The sequence below is a fragment of the Vidua macroura genome, chromosome 21 (assembly GCF_024509145.1).
Source record: "Vidua macroura isolate BioBank_ID:100142 chromosome 21, ASM2450914v1, whole genome shotgun sequence".
NCBI lineage: Eukaryota > Metazoa > Chordata > Aves > Passeriformes > Viduidae > Vidua > Vidua macroura.
In genome coordinates, this window is record NC_071591.1 from 1,048,773 (window position 1) to 1,061,872 (window position 13,100).

The following is a 13,100-nucleotide window of genomic DNA, read 5'->3' on the forward strand; positions in this document are numbered from 1 at the left end:
AATTATAGAAAATGAGGGAACTTTCCCATCTGGGAGATTAATTCTTGATTGTTGGGAAGCAATAGCTGTCTTTCTGTCCTGCCTCTGGCAAGTCCTTTGTGGTATTTCTTTTTTTGGTGGGGAAAATGTGCCAGTGGTTTATTGAATTACTGTTCAACTCCTACGTGGTAGAGCTTTGAGCAGATGCATTTACACCAGCATTCTGTGAGAATGGGAGCACAGTTTATCCTGTTGATAAACTGCCTATTTAAATAAAGCCTTCAGCAGTGTAATCTGGTAATTCTAATTAAGTCATTTACATAGGGAATTGGCCCAGGGTTTCATCAGTTGGCTGCTGGGGAGCTGAAATGCATTCTTTCCCTCCAGCTGTATTAAACCAGCCTTTTGATCCTGTCCTTTTTTTAGCCTTTAAGCCAAAGTGGTTATCACTGTGCAGAGTTAATTGAGAAAGGGAAGTTGGGGGACAAGGGGACCCTTCAAGCTTTAGCTTTGGTCTTAATTATTACAGTTCTAATTACATAATTAGAAGACTTCCAGATTTTATGTGTTGATAAAAATGATTCTGTCCAGGTTTTGTTAGAAAGAGGAAATACTCCACGGAGAGGCTGGCCTCAGCGAAGTTCTTTATTGGTAAATGATTGCCAATAACTTATCTTGAAAGCAGTATATGCCTGGGGTATGTGAGCTCTCCCCAGCACCTCGATAAGGAGGTTTCATTTACCCAGGGTGGACCCTGCGTCCTTCAGAGAGCACAAGTTACATGTCTGCCTTCCATTGCCCAATCATCCCAGCTGTAGGCTTGTAGAGGTGGTGACATTTAAACTCAGAGAAATGTCTGGTCAGTGGGAAAGATTAATTTTTTAAAGCCCTTTTTTCCTTTGTAAAAAACAAAACCAAAACAACCCAAAACCAGTAAAAATCTATCACAGCTCTAACACCAGGCTGACTGCAAACTGCTGTGATGTCCTTGTCTGGAAATACATCCCAGGTGAAACTTGGGGGGACACCTTCAGTGGTTTTTATGGGAACATAATCTGGACTGTGATGTCCTTTGGACAATTTTCGTGTTGGATAAAGGCTCCTGTTGCTGCAGGAAATGTGGGGTGCAGTGTCTGAAGGGGCTCACTGTGGTGGGCTCCCTGCACTGCCCACCCACCTGCTGGTGCTGTACCTGAGCTGTGCATGAGCACGGGGCTCCTGGCAGAGCAGGGTTTATTCTGATTAGCTGCTGCTCAGCAGCCCAGGGTTTACCTGTGGGAACTGGTGCAGAGCCCTCAGGTCCTGAATCCAAGTGATCCAATGATGGCTGTCGTGGTTGTAGTAAAGGTTTGTAAAGGAGCTCCGAGTCTCTGAAAGCTGTGCCAAACACCAGCTTGTCCTCCAAAAATCTCTCCATTCAGTCTCACAGCTGTAGCTTTATGTTGTTTGGCAATACTTACAAAGAATTATTCCTAAGAATGTTGTTTCAGATGTCTTGTGAGTGCTTTTGCCAGGAGACTCTCTATCCTCTGCCTGTTTTATCAGCAGTGCTAAGGAAATCCCTTTCTGTGGGTTATTCTTACCTGCAAATTTACTGTACTCGTGGTGGTGTACACAACTGAAGGGAGCTGAGGAAAGGTGCCAGTGTTGGGTACCAGTTTGCTGCTGTGCCAAGCTCAGGGTGTGGCTGCTCGCTGCCTCCTGTTTGCTGCTGCTTTGTGAAGCTTTTCTTTGCCCACTTCTGCTTTCCTGCTTACCTGGCACTGCCAGCTGGGCCCATCACCTTAACACTTGAGCTGACCTTTAGTATTTCACTTGGATTTACATAAGGCCTCTGCTCAGTGAACTGTCCCTATCACAGGATGATATCCATAAAAATGACACTTCCTAGTCTTGAAAAAAAATCCCCAGGCCCATTGGAGACATGTGAAAAGGACACCCAGCAGGAAGAGAGGCCCATGGCCTGAAATATTCATCAATCATTTTCCTGGCACCAGGAAACCAATCAACTCTTCTAAGGGGGAGAGTGCAATCAATCACACGATGTGGGAAACAGGGATCGCCGGCCCTGCCAGAAACGTCCCTTCGTGTGGACAGAAGGAAGGGGCTGTGTTGGTCCTTACTCACAAGTGGTAACTTACACCCAGCTTTTGTAAAAGGCAATCTGTGCACACCACGGGCTGTGCTGCATCGCCAGCTCCAGCCTGCACTCAGGGTTTTGTTTTCAGTAATGCTGAGTTGTGTTTGTAGATTGTATTTTTTTTATTTACCTCTTTTCCATAGCTGGTAGGTGAAGGGTTTGTTTCCTGTTCCCAAACCTCCATGTTCTGAAGTGGCAGGTCCAGCAGCAGCGTGTTTTTATCTAGAAGATCAGAATTTTAAAATTTTGCTCTTTTTTCATGAAACAACATAAGTTTGAAACAGCTTCTGTTGCAAACTGGTCCTGGGGAAGAAATGCACCTCTGGGTTTTTGACCTCTCTGTCTTTGGGTTATGCTAAAAGAAGTATATGTAGATTGCTCAATAATAAGTGAACTGTAGTTGCCAACATCTGTAGGATATTTTATTCTAGGATAGGGATTATTTGAATTCAAGTAAGAGTTCAAATAATAATTTGAAATTCAAATAAGAAATACTACAAAATATTATAGTAAGATGCTATAAATTGGAACAAGAGACCTGTTTATAGCTTTTTCTTTTCCTATGAAAACCTCTGCAATAGTTGCTACATAAGAAATGCCATAATCATGGCAAAATAAATGGCAGTGCCACAGCCTTTCTCATCTCCCTCAGCCCAGCAGACAGTGGATCATGCTGGGATGATTTTTCCTGAGGAGAGTGAGATGTTTCAGGTGTGGCCATGGTCTGTGGCTGGGTGGGGTGCAGGGGACCAGCCTCACCCACCACTGCCCAAGCAGAACACCACCATCTGTGGAGCACCTAAAGGAAGAAGACAGAAATGTATGTAACAATTATTTTTAAATTGTAAAGCTTGTAATCATATGTCTTCCAACATAGATTTTATAAAAGACAAAACTGTGCACTGTCTTTTCATGGAAATCAGCAAAACATGAACTGCTGTATATTTAGGTTAGATTAAAAGTCATTTAAGAGTCAGATTGTTCTTCAGAGCAGCAGTGTATACTAAATTCAATCCAAAATTAATTTCTCATTGAAAAGATTAGGAGCTTTCTCTTTAAAAATGTAGATATTTTTCTGCATTTAAGGTAGTTTTCTAGTACAAGTGGAGACAGATATCCACAAATATCCAAACACCAGGAAGGATGTTTCTATTCCAAACAGCATTTTTCTGTCAGGCAGTTTCTGATGTGCTTTCTAACATGCTTAGATGTGTTACCACAATTACAAGCTACAAAGAGATGTGGCATCCTGCAAAATGAGATTACAGCAGTAGGCAGATGTGGCTGGGATGAGCCCCAAGGAGAAAGGGAAGTGTTTCTGGAATTGCAAGCAGCAGGAGCTAATACGGTTTGCAAACATGGAAGACAGTAGGCAGAGAGGTAGGTGGGGAGAAAGAATCGAATTTCCCTTGATTCCTGCCCGTTTGTAATCCCTGTCCCTGGGAGGCCAAATGCTTAATATGAGCCTTTCACTCCAGCAAAACCTGGGATGCTGTTCTGGTGACAGGGACGTGCTCCGTGGGGCTCTGATCGCTGAATTTCGGGAGCAAGACGCTCGAATCAATAACGGAAGGAAAACCTGGAGTCTGAAGGACTGCTCAGTTACTGCAGCCACAGGCACGTCCTGGTGGCCTCACAAAGATGAGAGCCACACCTGTCTCTGCTCCCACAGACAGGTGTCCCCTTACAGGGGTGTTTCTAACCCGTCTAGCACACCTTGCCTCTGGGAATGCTGCCTCGTTTGCAACATTTCTGCCATATTCTGTATATCATAACACGCTGTTATTTAGCAGGAGATCAGTATTAATCTGCATGGATGGTAACTCTTCAGAAAATAGCATCTCTTGTATAATATCAGTCAATTCTTGCTTTTTTTAATGTAGGAAATTCCAGTGCACTCTAGATGGATTTTGCTGCAGTGGTATGCCTTATGTTGGCCAACACTTTATCAGTGATCAAAAAGTCAATAAAGAATTTCCACCAGATTTACAGACTGATTATGCAATTGATCTTTCAGTACTGGAGTAGGCTGGGCTGCCTGGTAGGCAATACCCGAATAAACCAAAACATCCTCCAGGCAGAGAAGATGCAAAAATCTCATGCCCAGGGACAAAGACAGTGTGACTGTGGGCTGGGGTGCTGCGTGCTGAGAGGCACTGGGTGTGAAACAGAGACGTGATCACTGTCTTCTAGGGCAGGCTTTTTTCTTCATCATCATAATTTTTCTGAAAAGCGTTGGTGCTTGACTGTGTTTTCCCTTTTGGTAGCCTAAAAGTCTGAAATAAGATGCCAAATGTGTATGAGTCCCCTTTAGAGGAATGAGCTGGCTGAGAGCTGCTCTGAGTCTTGCTCTTACCACGAGCTGGCTCTGGGGGCACTTCTTCCACAGCCCCCCCCATTTTTCAGGAGCAGACCCTGCTGAACCTCTCAGGGAAGCAGCAGCTTTCCAGAAGAGCACTGTGCTCTGTCCCAGAAACCACAGAGGCTTCTGGAAACCCAGCCCATAAGGTGTGTGGTAATGCTGATACCACATCTCCTTTCTGCTTTGATTGTTGTGCCTCAGGAGGCACGTCAGGAATCCTGTGACTTTTGATGGCATCAATAAATCAGATAGCATGCTGACAGAATTTTACTGGAATGTAAACAGGCATTTAAAATAACAATGTTTGTAGAGAGTGTATTGAGGAATACAGTGCAGGTACATGGCTCTGTGTAGGTTTCCTTTCAGCTTTGTTGGTGAGCAGGAACTGGGATTGTGTTCCATGTAAATGAAAATAAGTAAAAATACTTATCATGAGATGACCTTATTTCCCACTCCTCTCTGCAAACAATGTGTGTTTTCAGCGCTGAGGTGAGACAAGCTCTACCCAATGTAGGGGAAAGGGGAGGAATGTCTCTGTATAGTAAAATTTAGCTGATAAGGGATAATGAATCACCTTCAGCTCAGCTCTGCTGAGTAGTAGCTGCTCTGGGGAACTGCAGGCTGGTCAGGCTTGTCTCAGCCCCTCAGTGGGACGGGTATGGAGCAAATCCTCCCAAAAGGCATTTCCAGGCACTTGAAGGACAGGAAGGTAATTGGGAACATTCACTGTGGGTTTACCAGAGGGAGAGATCGTGCCTGACCAGCCTCGTTCCTTCTGTGATGAAATGACTGGATCCATGGTTAATTTTGTCATTAACCTTAGCATTAGGCAAGGCTTCTGATGCAGTCTCCCATGTCATCCTAGCAGGAAGTTTGGGTGAAAACCTGGGCTGTTTTGTTCAAAGGGTGCCAGTCGAGTTCAAGCACTAACTGTGGCCATTATGCTGTGACTGTCCTCGGGAGTCAGTGTTGGGGCCAACACTGTGGAGCAATTTCATCAACCATCTGGATGGTGGGATGGACAAACTCCTCAGGCTTGCAGATGACACTAGGCTGATACTCTGGAGGGCACAGCTGCTGTTCAGAAGGACCTCAGTAACCTGAAGGAAAAGGTTGATGGAAACTTCAAAATTAAACAGACACAACCATCAAGTCCTGGACCTGGATAACCCCATGGAATGGTGCAGGCTGGGCCTGTGACAGCTGATGGCCACGAGGCCAACAGAAGCCCTTGGTGCCTTGTGTGGGACATGGCAGGGTCACCTCTGGAGCATCCTGTCCCACGCACATCTCCTGCCTGCAGCCCCACAAGCAGCACTGCCTGTGCCACACGGATCCACGTGTGATTGATCCTGGGCACGGGGGACATGGTGGCACTCCCTGAGTCAGCCCCTTCTGCTCCTTCCCACCTCGGGAATCCCTGAGTGCTCAGGGCACCCTGTGCCACCTGTGGTATGTTACCTGCCCTGTGCCACCTGCCCTGTGCCACCTGCCCTGTGCCACCTGCACTGTGCCACCTGCCCTGTGCCACCTACCCTGTGCCACCTGCACTGTGCCACCTGCCCTGTGCCATCTGCACTGTGTTACCTGGGCTGTTACCTGCCCTGTGCCACCTGCCCTGTGCCACCTGCTGAGCTCCTCCAGACTGGGGAGGGGGCACCTCAAAGTCCAATGCTGAGTCACAGGTTCAGGCTAAGTTCATTTCTAGGAGTAGCCCATATACCCCTTCAATTAGCATGAACAGGGACAAGGGCAGGCAGAGGTCAAGAGGAGTTCAAAATGGCATCATCTTTTTTGCTGGTTTTCCCAAATGTTCCTGATCCTCCATGCTGGCATTGCCAGTGTGTTTACCAGACTGTTGGAAAAGCCAAAGAACAAGGCCTGGCTTGATGCATGGGAAGTTAGAAATCGAGGGGTTGAGAATAGGTAGCATTGTTGCTTAAAGCACGAGAAATAATTGATTTATGTTATGGTGGCAAATTAGACTGTAAAGTGAAAAACTCTTAAAAAGAAACCCTGTGGTTTCAAGGGAGCTTTTTGCTTTGATTTCTGCTCAGCAAATAGGGGTACCCCAATAAAGGTCATCAGCTCCATGAGCTGAATTATTAATTCCTTTCATACCACTCAGGGCTTGTAAACAGTATATAATACAGGAAGACAATTGGCACTGTTCACTGAGTGGGCAGAGAGGTCAGGAGGTAAATACTTGTACTGGCAGCAGCAGCTCTTCATAGCTGAGCAGACTTCTGTCCTTTTCCTCTTTTAGAGCAAACCACTTTCCAAAATCTTAGTCTGGCTGTTAGTCCGTATCTCCTCTCCCTTAGACAAATTGTTTTTAGGAATTTAATGGATTATGTATCATTATAAAGATAAAAAGGGCTGGAGGGAAGGGTGGGGGATTATGGGTAAGAGAGCAAACCAGCATTACCATATTTCAATAAACAGCTGTGTTTTTACACAGAGAGAATTTTTTAAATCCATCTATTCAAGGCCAGGTGTAGAATAAGCAGTTGTGCTTCTACGTACTTAGAAAAAAAGCAAAGTGTGATTTTGAGATTAATATGTTATAAATACCATCTGCCAGTAGTAGCACAAGACCAGCAATGTTGCTGTATTGCTGCTCTTGGATGCCACAGCTGTGCCAGGTTCCTGCACGGGCCGTGGGACCACCGGGTTCCCAGCAGCACAGGGCAGGGCATTGGGGGAACTCTGACCTCAGACTTGAGCAGCTGCATGGTGGTGAGCATGGTGTCTGTGCTGGTGAACATATCACAAATAGTCAGTAAAACACGTCATTCCAAGCAGGAACTGAAATTTCCAAGCATGGCTGGGAAATAGTTACACTTTGCTGTTTGCAGCCTGTAACGTGGCATTACATCTAAAATTTCAGGACTTGGAGAATTTGCGCTGCCTCTCTTGAAACACTTCCCGCTCAGAAACCTCTCTTCAGAAGGCACATGCATTATTTAGTTGCTCTTTGAATGATACTTGATAAGCTATTCCAGATGTTGGCAGGTGTAGCTTACTGCCCTGAGTGCCTTGGCTCTGGCAGCAGCAGCTCGAGTGCCTGCCCTGTGCCATCTGGCCGGGGCCGGGCAGTGACCTCCGTGTGCCAGAGCAGCAGGTAACCTCAGTGACCATCTGCTGGGCTGCTCCCTCAACCCTCCTCAAAAACAGCTTGTGCTCACTCTGCTCTGCTCTCCAAAGAGTCAGAGTAACTTCAGCCTGCACTTACTGCTTGCCTTCATTTGGATGTATGTGAAAGCATATGTAGCTTTCAATAGGCAAAATACAAAACTCTTTCCAGGAACCTGAAATGGTTGTACTACATATGAATATATATATATTTTTTTTTCATTTACAAAACACGTGTAATATATGGCTTGCTAGTTCCTAAATTAGGGAGACTATAGTTTAAGGTGAAAAATAGGAAGATGCAAAATAATTTTTCTTCTCTGAGCACATCAGAGCCCTGTGCAGTGTAATCCAGAGCCTGTTGGGGGGTCTGCAGCCAGCATGTCACATGCTCATTCTGAGCACTGCTGCAAGAGCCAAGCAAGATGATAAATTAATGTGTAGATGTTCTAGGCAGTAAATGCCTTGGTAATTCAGTGGGGAGTGGGACAGGAACAAGCCAGGGCACTGCTGAGTAAGTCTGTAATTGTGTTTGTTGCTGTTCTCAGCTATGGCTGGTGTTTAACATGATGAACTAAAGCTGCTGCTTTGAGTAGCTACACTGAGGAGGCTCGGGGTGGTATCAAAGTAGGGCAGCAGGATTTAGTCAGTGTGGTGCAGTGTCTGCTCTCACGTTCTGTAAAGATGGTCTGCTGAAGTGTTTACTTCTGTTTGTGGTTTGCCTAATTAGAGCAGAACTTTGCACTTTCAGTGTAAACAGTGGTCCTCAGGGAACTGCCCGAGAAATGGGAATTGCAAGAATGTGAAAGGCAGGATTTGGGCTGGCAGCAAAGCCTGGCTGTGGGCTGGAGTTGTGCTTCTGGGGCTGTGTTCTGTGGTTAGGAATGCAAACTTGTAGTCTGCATTTATTGGGTCTTAGAGCTAAACAAGAGTTACACAGTATATAATTATGTGAGACCTACCAGCATCAAAATCACAGAGATGGAGACTGAGCTGCTTGACTTGGGTGTTGGTGGTGATGTGCTGAGAGGGGCTGTGGTTTTTGGGAGAGATCAAGCCCAAAGATTGCATCTTGGCTCCACCTCATCTTGGGTTAAAACTGGCCCTGTTAGTGCAAGATGGTTTTCTCCTGGTTTGAGTCCTGGAAAGGTGGATCCTTTCCAAAACACAGAGGGCAATCTGGCATTTGTTTTTGATCACGTTCTGACTTTGAGGGTTTTCACTGGCAGACACAGGCAGGAAGTTCTGTTTCTTCTTTCAGCTGCTAGAAAATAAAGCTTTGGAGTGTCTTGTGCTTAAAGACACTTGTTTCTGATGCTGCTCCAGATCAAATTCCAGCAGCTTGCCAGCCTTTGGAAGAGGATCTCTCTTCTGATCAGGAATCTTTTGAAGGTTCACTGGCCACAGATGGGAGATCATCATGTCCTTTCATTTCACAGTAATGCTCTGCATACAGTTTAAACCTGATATAATTTAGACTTTCTTTGTGCTGGAAGTTGCTCTGAATTGATATTCTCAAACCATCACAAGTTATAAATTACTAATATGACTGCTGAGAAAAGCAGATCTACAGATAATGTGTATGATAGAAATACCTTGAAAGGGGGAACTGATGCTGTTAAAATGACCTGCTCCTCAAAGCAGCTTCCTCGGGTGACTGAAGACATGTGTATTCCATTTCAGTGTAAATGAAAGTTTTCAAAGTAAAACCTTCTCGGTAACATGCACATCACATCTTTCTCATTTTCACTTTCCCATTAGCTACAGATGTGGAGCAGATGAGTTCCTCCTCTCCTGTCCTCCCTGTGAACTCCGTGGGCAGTAAGTACCCTTTTCTTGCCATGTGTGACCAGGTAGAATTTCTCATTCTGAGATAATCCAGAGATGTGAATTGATACTCCATGGTAGAGACTTGGAGAAGTTTTACAGCTGGTATTTGTTCATGGAAGTGGGGATTCCCATAGCTGAGAGCTGCTGAGGTATTTCTCACTAAAGTAGCACAGACCAGGTCTGTACATCACTATTTACACCAGCAGAATGCAGGCTGTGTCAAACCTGTTGCCACCAGAGGTATCTCAGTGAGGGAGACCCTTGCATGAGTGATAGAAACCCCTGAGGGTTTCTATCACTCATGTAAATGAGTGTTAAATGAGGGTTTCTATCACTGATGTAAATTATGTTGACGTGGGAGTATTTTTCTGTAGTGTGTCATTATTACACTTGAAAATCTATAGCCTGAAATTTCTCATGAAACCAAGAGCAATTGGTGAAATCCTCCTCAATTTCAGGGTAATTCTGGGCCTGTAACTTTTTGACACTTTGAAAAACCTGAGCTGCTGGACACCTGAAAAAGTAGGAATTCAGAATTCCTTCTTAACACTCCATCTAGTGGCATTTGCTTTGTGGAGGGACCAGTCGATGGGAATCCACTAGATGGCAACAGGCCCTTGTCAGACTGGTGGCACTGGGAAACCGTGTGTTTAACAGGGCTGAGAACCCCTCATTGAGAGCAACTTTTCATCTCATTGTTTGGGAACTCTGTGGATTTTTCAAATGTGGCAGACTTTTATCTGGCAGCTCGGTTCAAAGTAATGTTCAGATGTTCACAAGTGCTAAAAGCCTCCCAGAGCCAGGACATGGTCCTTTCCACATGCCTTTGTGCTGGTGGACTTGCACTTACTTTTACTGGGGAACTGTGGTTCCTGTGTGATGGGAGTGAAAATCTGGTTCCTTCCTTTATAGTGAGAACAGCCCTGTGGAGTGCATGCACGGGGGGATAGGCTCCCAGTTGTGAACATGTGTGCAGTTACTTGCCTGTTGATTAATAAAACACATCTTTGTTGGTATCTAGCTAGGTTTTCATGCAGTTTATCAATTTTATATGGAAACAGGTAATTTCACATGCGTGTGTAGAATAATTTGTTATGTAGAGACGTGTAGTTCATGATGATATACTGGCTAATGCTCTGTTGAACCTTTGTGGCCTGATATAGCTCATGTTTACTCCTGTGCACTGACAGGTATTAAAACATAACTAAATTTTCCACAGTATTCTCCCAGCAGAATGTATCTGCAGAAAAAGGGCAGGGCTGTCCAGCATGAGCTGACTGACCCTCTTTCCCCCCTTAAATAACTGTATGTTATTGCCAGTGTGCATTTGTCTAGCTACAGCTTTCATGTCTGTTATCTTTTGCTAAACTGAAAAATGCTTGTCTGTTCCCTATGAAGATATTTATATAAACTTTTGATAAACTAAATAAACCGAGCTCCTCGAGTTCTTTTGATGTCTCCCTGTCTCTCGATCACCCGGTGAGTGCTGGTGGCCACTCTGGTCACTCATGACCATGACCCAGCCCTCCAGTGTGGATGGATGAGCCCTGGCAGTTCCTGCTGGGCAGGTCCCAAACGTCCCCAGCCCCAGCTGTCCCATGGCTGTGGTGGCAGCACTGAGTGTGTTGGTGTTCAGTGTCACCCTGATGTGCCCTGGGGCAGGTGGATCTGCGGGGTGGTGTCTCTGGTAGGCAGCAAACAGTTGCTGACACAAACATCTGAAGCTTCCCAAGCATGGATTTAAAAACATTCTGAACATGCCTGTCTTCCCTTAGTTTTTTTTTCCCTTGCTGTCTCCTTACCAAAATTAAAGCAAAAAAAAAAAAAATCTGGAGGATTTTTTAAGTAGGAACCCAAGTTTTAAGCTTATTTGTGCATCCAGAGCATTTGAGAGGTGTGGAATGTGTGCTCAAGCCTTTGGCTTGTTGTGCATTGGCAAACTGGGGTAATGGCCCCTTTACTGTAATTTTCCCTGTTTATCTGAAATGTCTTATTCAGAGTAATTGCAGTGAATTATTTTCACATGTCCTCACAGTAAAGATGAACACCTCTGTCAGGACTTCTACATTTTCTACTTTCATGCAGGTATACATGAGGAAAACCAGTTGGCTGAAATGTCTGTTTAAAATAACACAAAAGTGCTTTCTTGTACATCATGTAAGATGTCTCTGGAAAAAATCCAAATTGTGCACTCTCACTTCCGAATGAGTCTGCCAAGCATGCTGAAAATTTTGAGATTTCAAAGGCAGAATGTCAAACTGCATCAAAAATGAGTCATTTGTCTTGTTTTCATAATGTTAAAACAATTTGGCAAGCATGCTTTAGGGCTGTTCACTGTTACACTGCTGTGGTAAATTCCCTGTACCAAGCCACCACACTTACCCGGGCTGTGGGTGACTGAATAGGGCTCTTTGCCATCAGAGAGAGGGGAGATTTTCCCTAAAATTCCACTTTTGCAAAGTTCAGTCTGTTTAGTGTGTAGCTGTTGAACTTGGAGCTGTTCCTGTGTAAAATTGAACAAGTTAAAGTCTTTGAACAGAGCAAGCAGATATATTTTGAATATTCACCAAACTGGAGTTTAGAAGTCCTTGGTGAGTTGTTCTGACTTGAGCTGCAGAGAGGGACAGGGTTCCTGTGGGATGGCAGCACAGCATGTCTGAACAGGCTCTTCAGGATAATCCTGTGAGCAACTGGGGGAGCAAACCAGGTGTAAGAGAAGTGCTTGGACCCTTTGCTGCCCAGGGAAGTGACTGGCACCACTGCTGAGCAGAGTGAGATCCACCATCCCTGCTCTGAGTGCCGTGGGGGCACCGCAGGAGCTCCCTCCTGACCTGCCCCGCACTGTGCAGAGACAGGGGCATTTCTGGGACAGGTATGTCATGCCACTCATGTGGAAATACTTGGAGGGCAGCTCGAGAGGCTGCTCTTCTGTCTGCAGTGCCAGTTTGTCTGTCATGCAGAGATGCCTGCTCCTCCCTGCACAGCCACAGAGCAGGAAGGTCCCTGCCTGCCCCAGGCACTCAGCTCCAGCTCCTCACCTTTCCAGTATTACTGAGGCTGGCCCTGCCCACCACAGCCCTGAAGAATGTTCTCTGCAGCAGCACCTTAAATCGTTATTTTCTGCTTTGCTTCCTCCCATTCTTGCCCCTGTCAATCCAAAGCCCCACAGTTCAGTCCCTTTTCATCTCTCACTGGTCACTCTGTAGGACCAGTGCTGTTCCATAGCTTGGCTCACTCAGGAGGAAGTTGAATTTCCTATCACCTGGTAATTTAATTTCCTATAACATGGTAAAACTGTAGGTTTATGCTTTACTGAGAGATTTACCAATTGGGTGTCACTTTTATTATTATTAAAACTGAACTAGTTCCTCAAATGTTCTGCTCCTTTAAAAATCCCTGTGCATTTCTTAATTAGCACTCAGATTTGCTCATGAAGGAGCTGGATGATGTGTCCTGACCTTCTCTGGTGGGACAATGGCACAGCCTCACACAGTTTTGGGAGGCAGAACTCGGATAGGGCATTTCTTTGGCAAAGTGTCACTCTTCCTGCTGGACAGGCCACCCTGGCCATCGGAGGGGTGCTCCTTGGCTGGCTGGTCCGCAGTTTGCATTCATTGATCAGTGAGTTGGTAGAAATGAAAACCCACCGACAGC

General features: G+C 45.3%; 1 protein-coding gene across 2 annotated transcripts in view; it reads left to right on the forward strand.

Moving 5' to 3' along the window:
• The window catches only part of NR6A1 (nuclear receptor subfamily 6 group A member 1), a 75,109-nt gene that overhangs the window by 2,792 nt on the left and 59,217 nt on the right, over nt 1-13,100 (forward strand). For both annotated transcript variants that reach the window (XM_053996358.1, XM_053996359.1), the window contains exon 2: nt 9,378-9,437. In XM_053996358.1, coding sequence (XP_053852333.1) covers nt 9,378-9,437 — 60 coding nt within the window. The remainder of the gene's footprint in view (nt 1-9,377; nt 9,438-13,100) is intronic.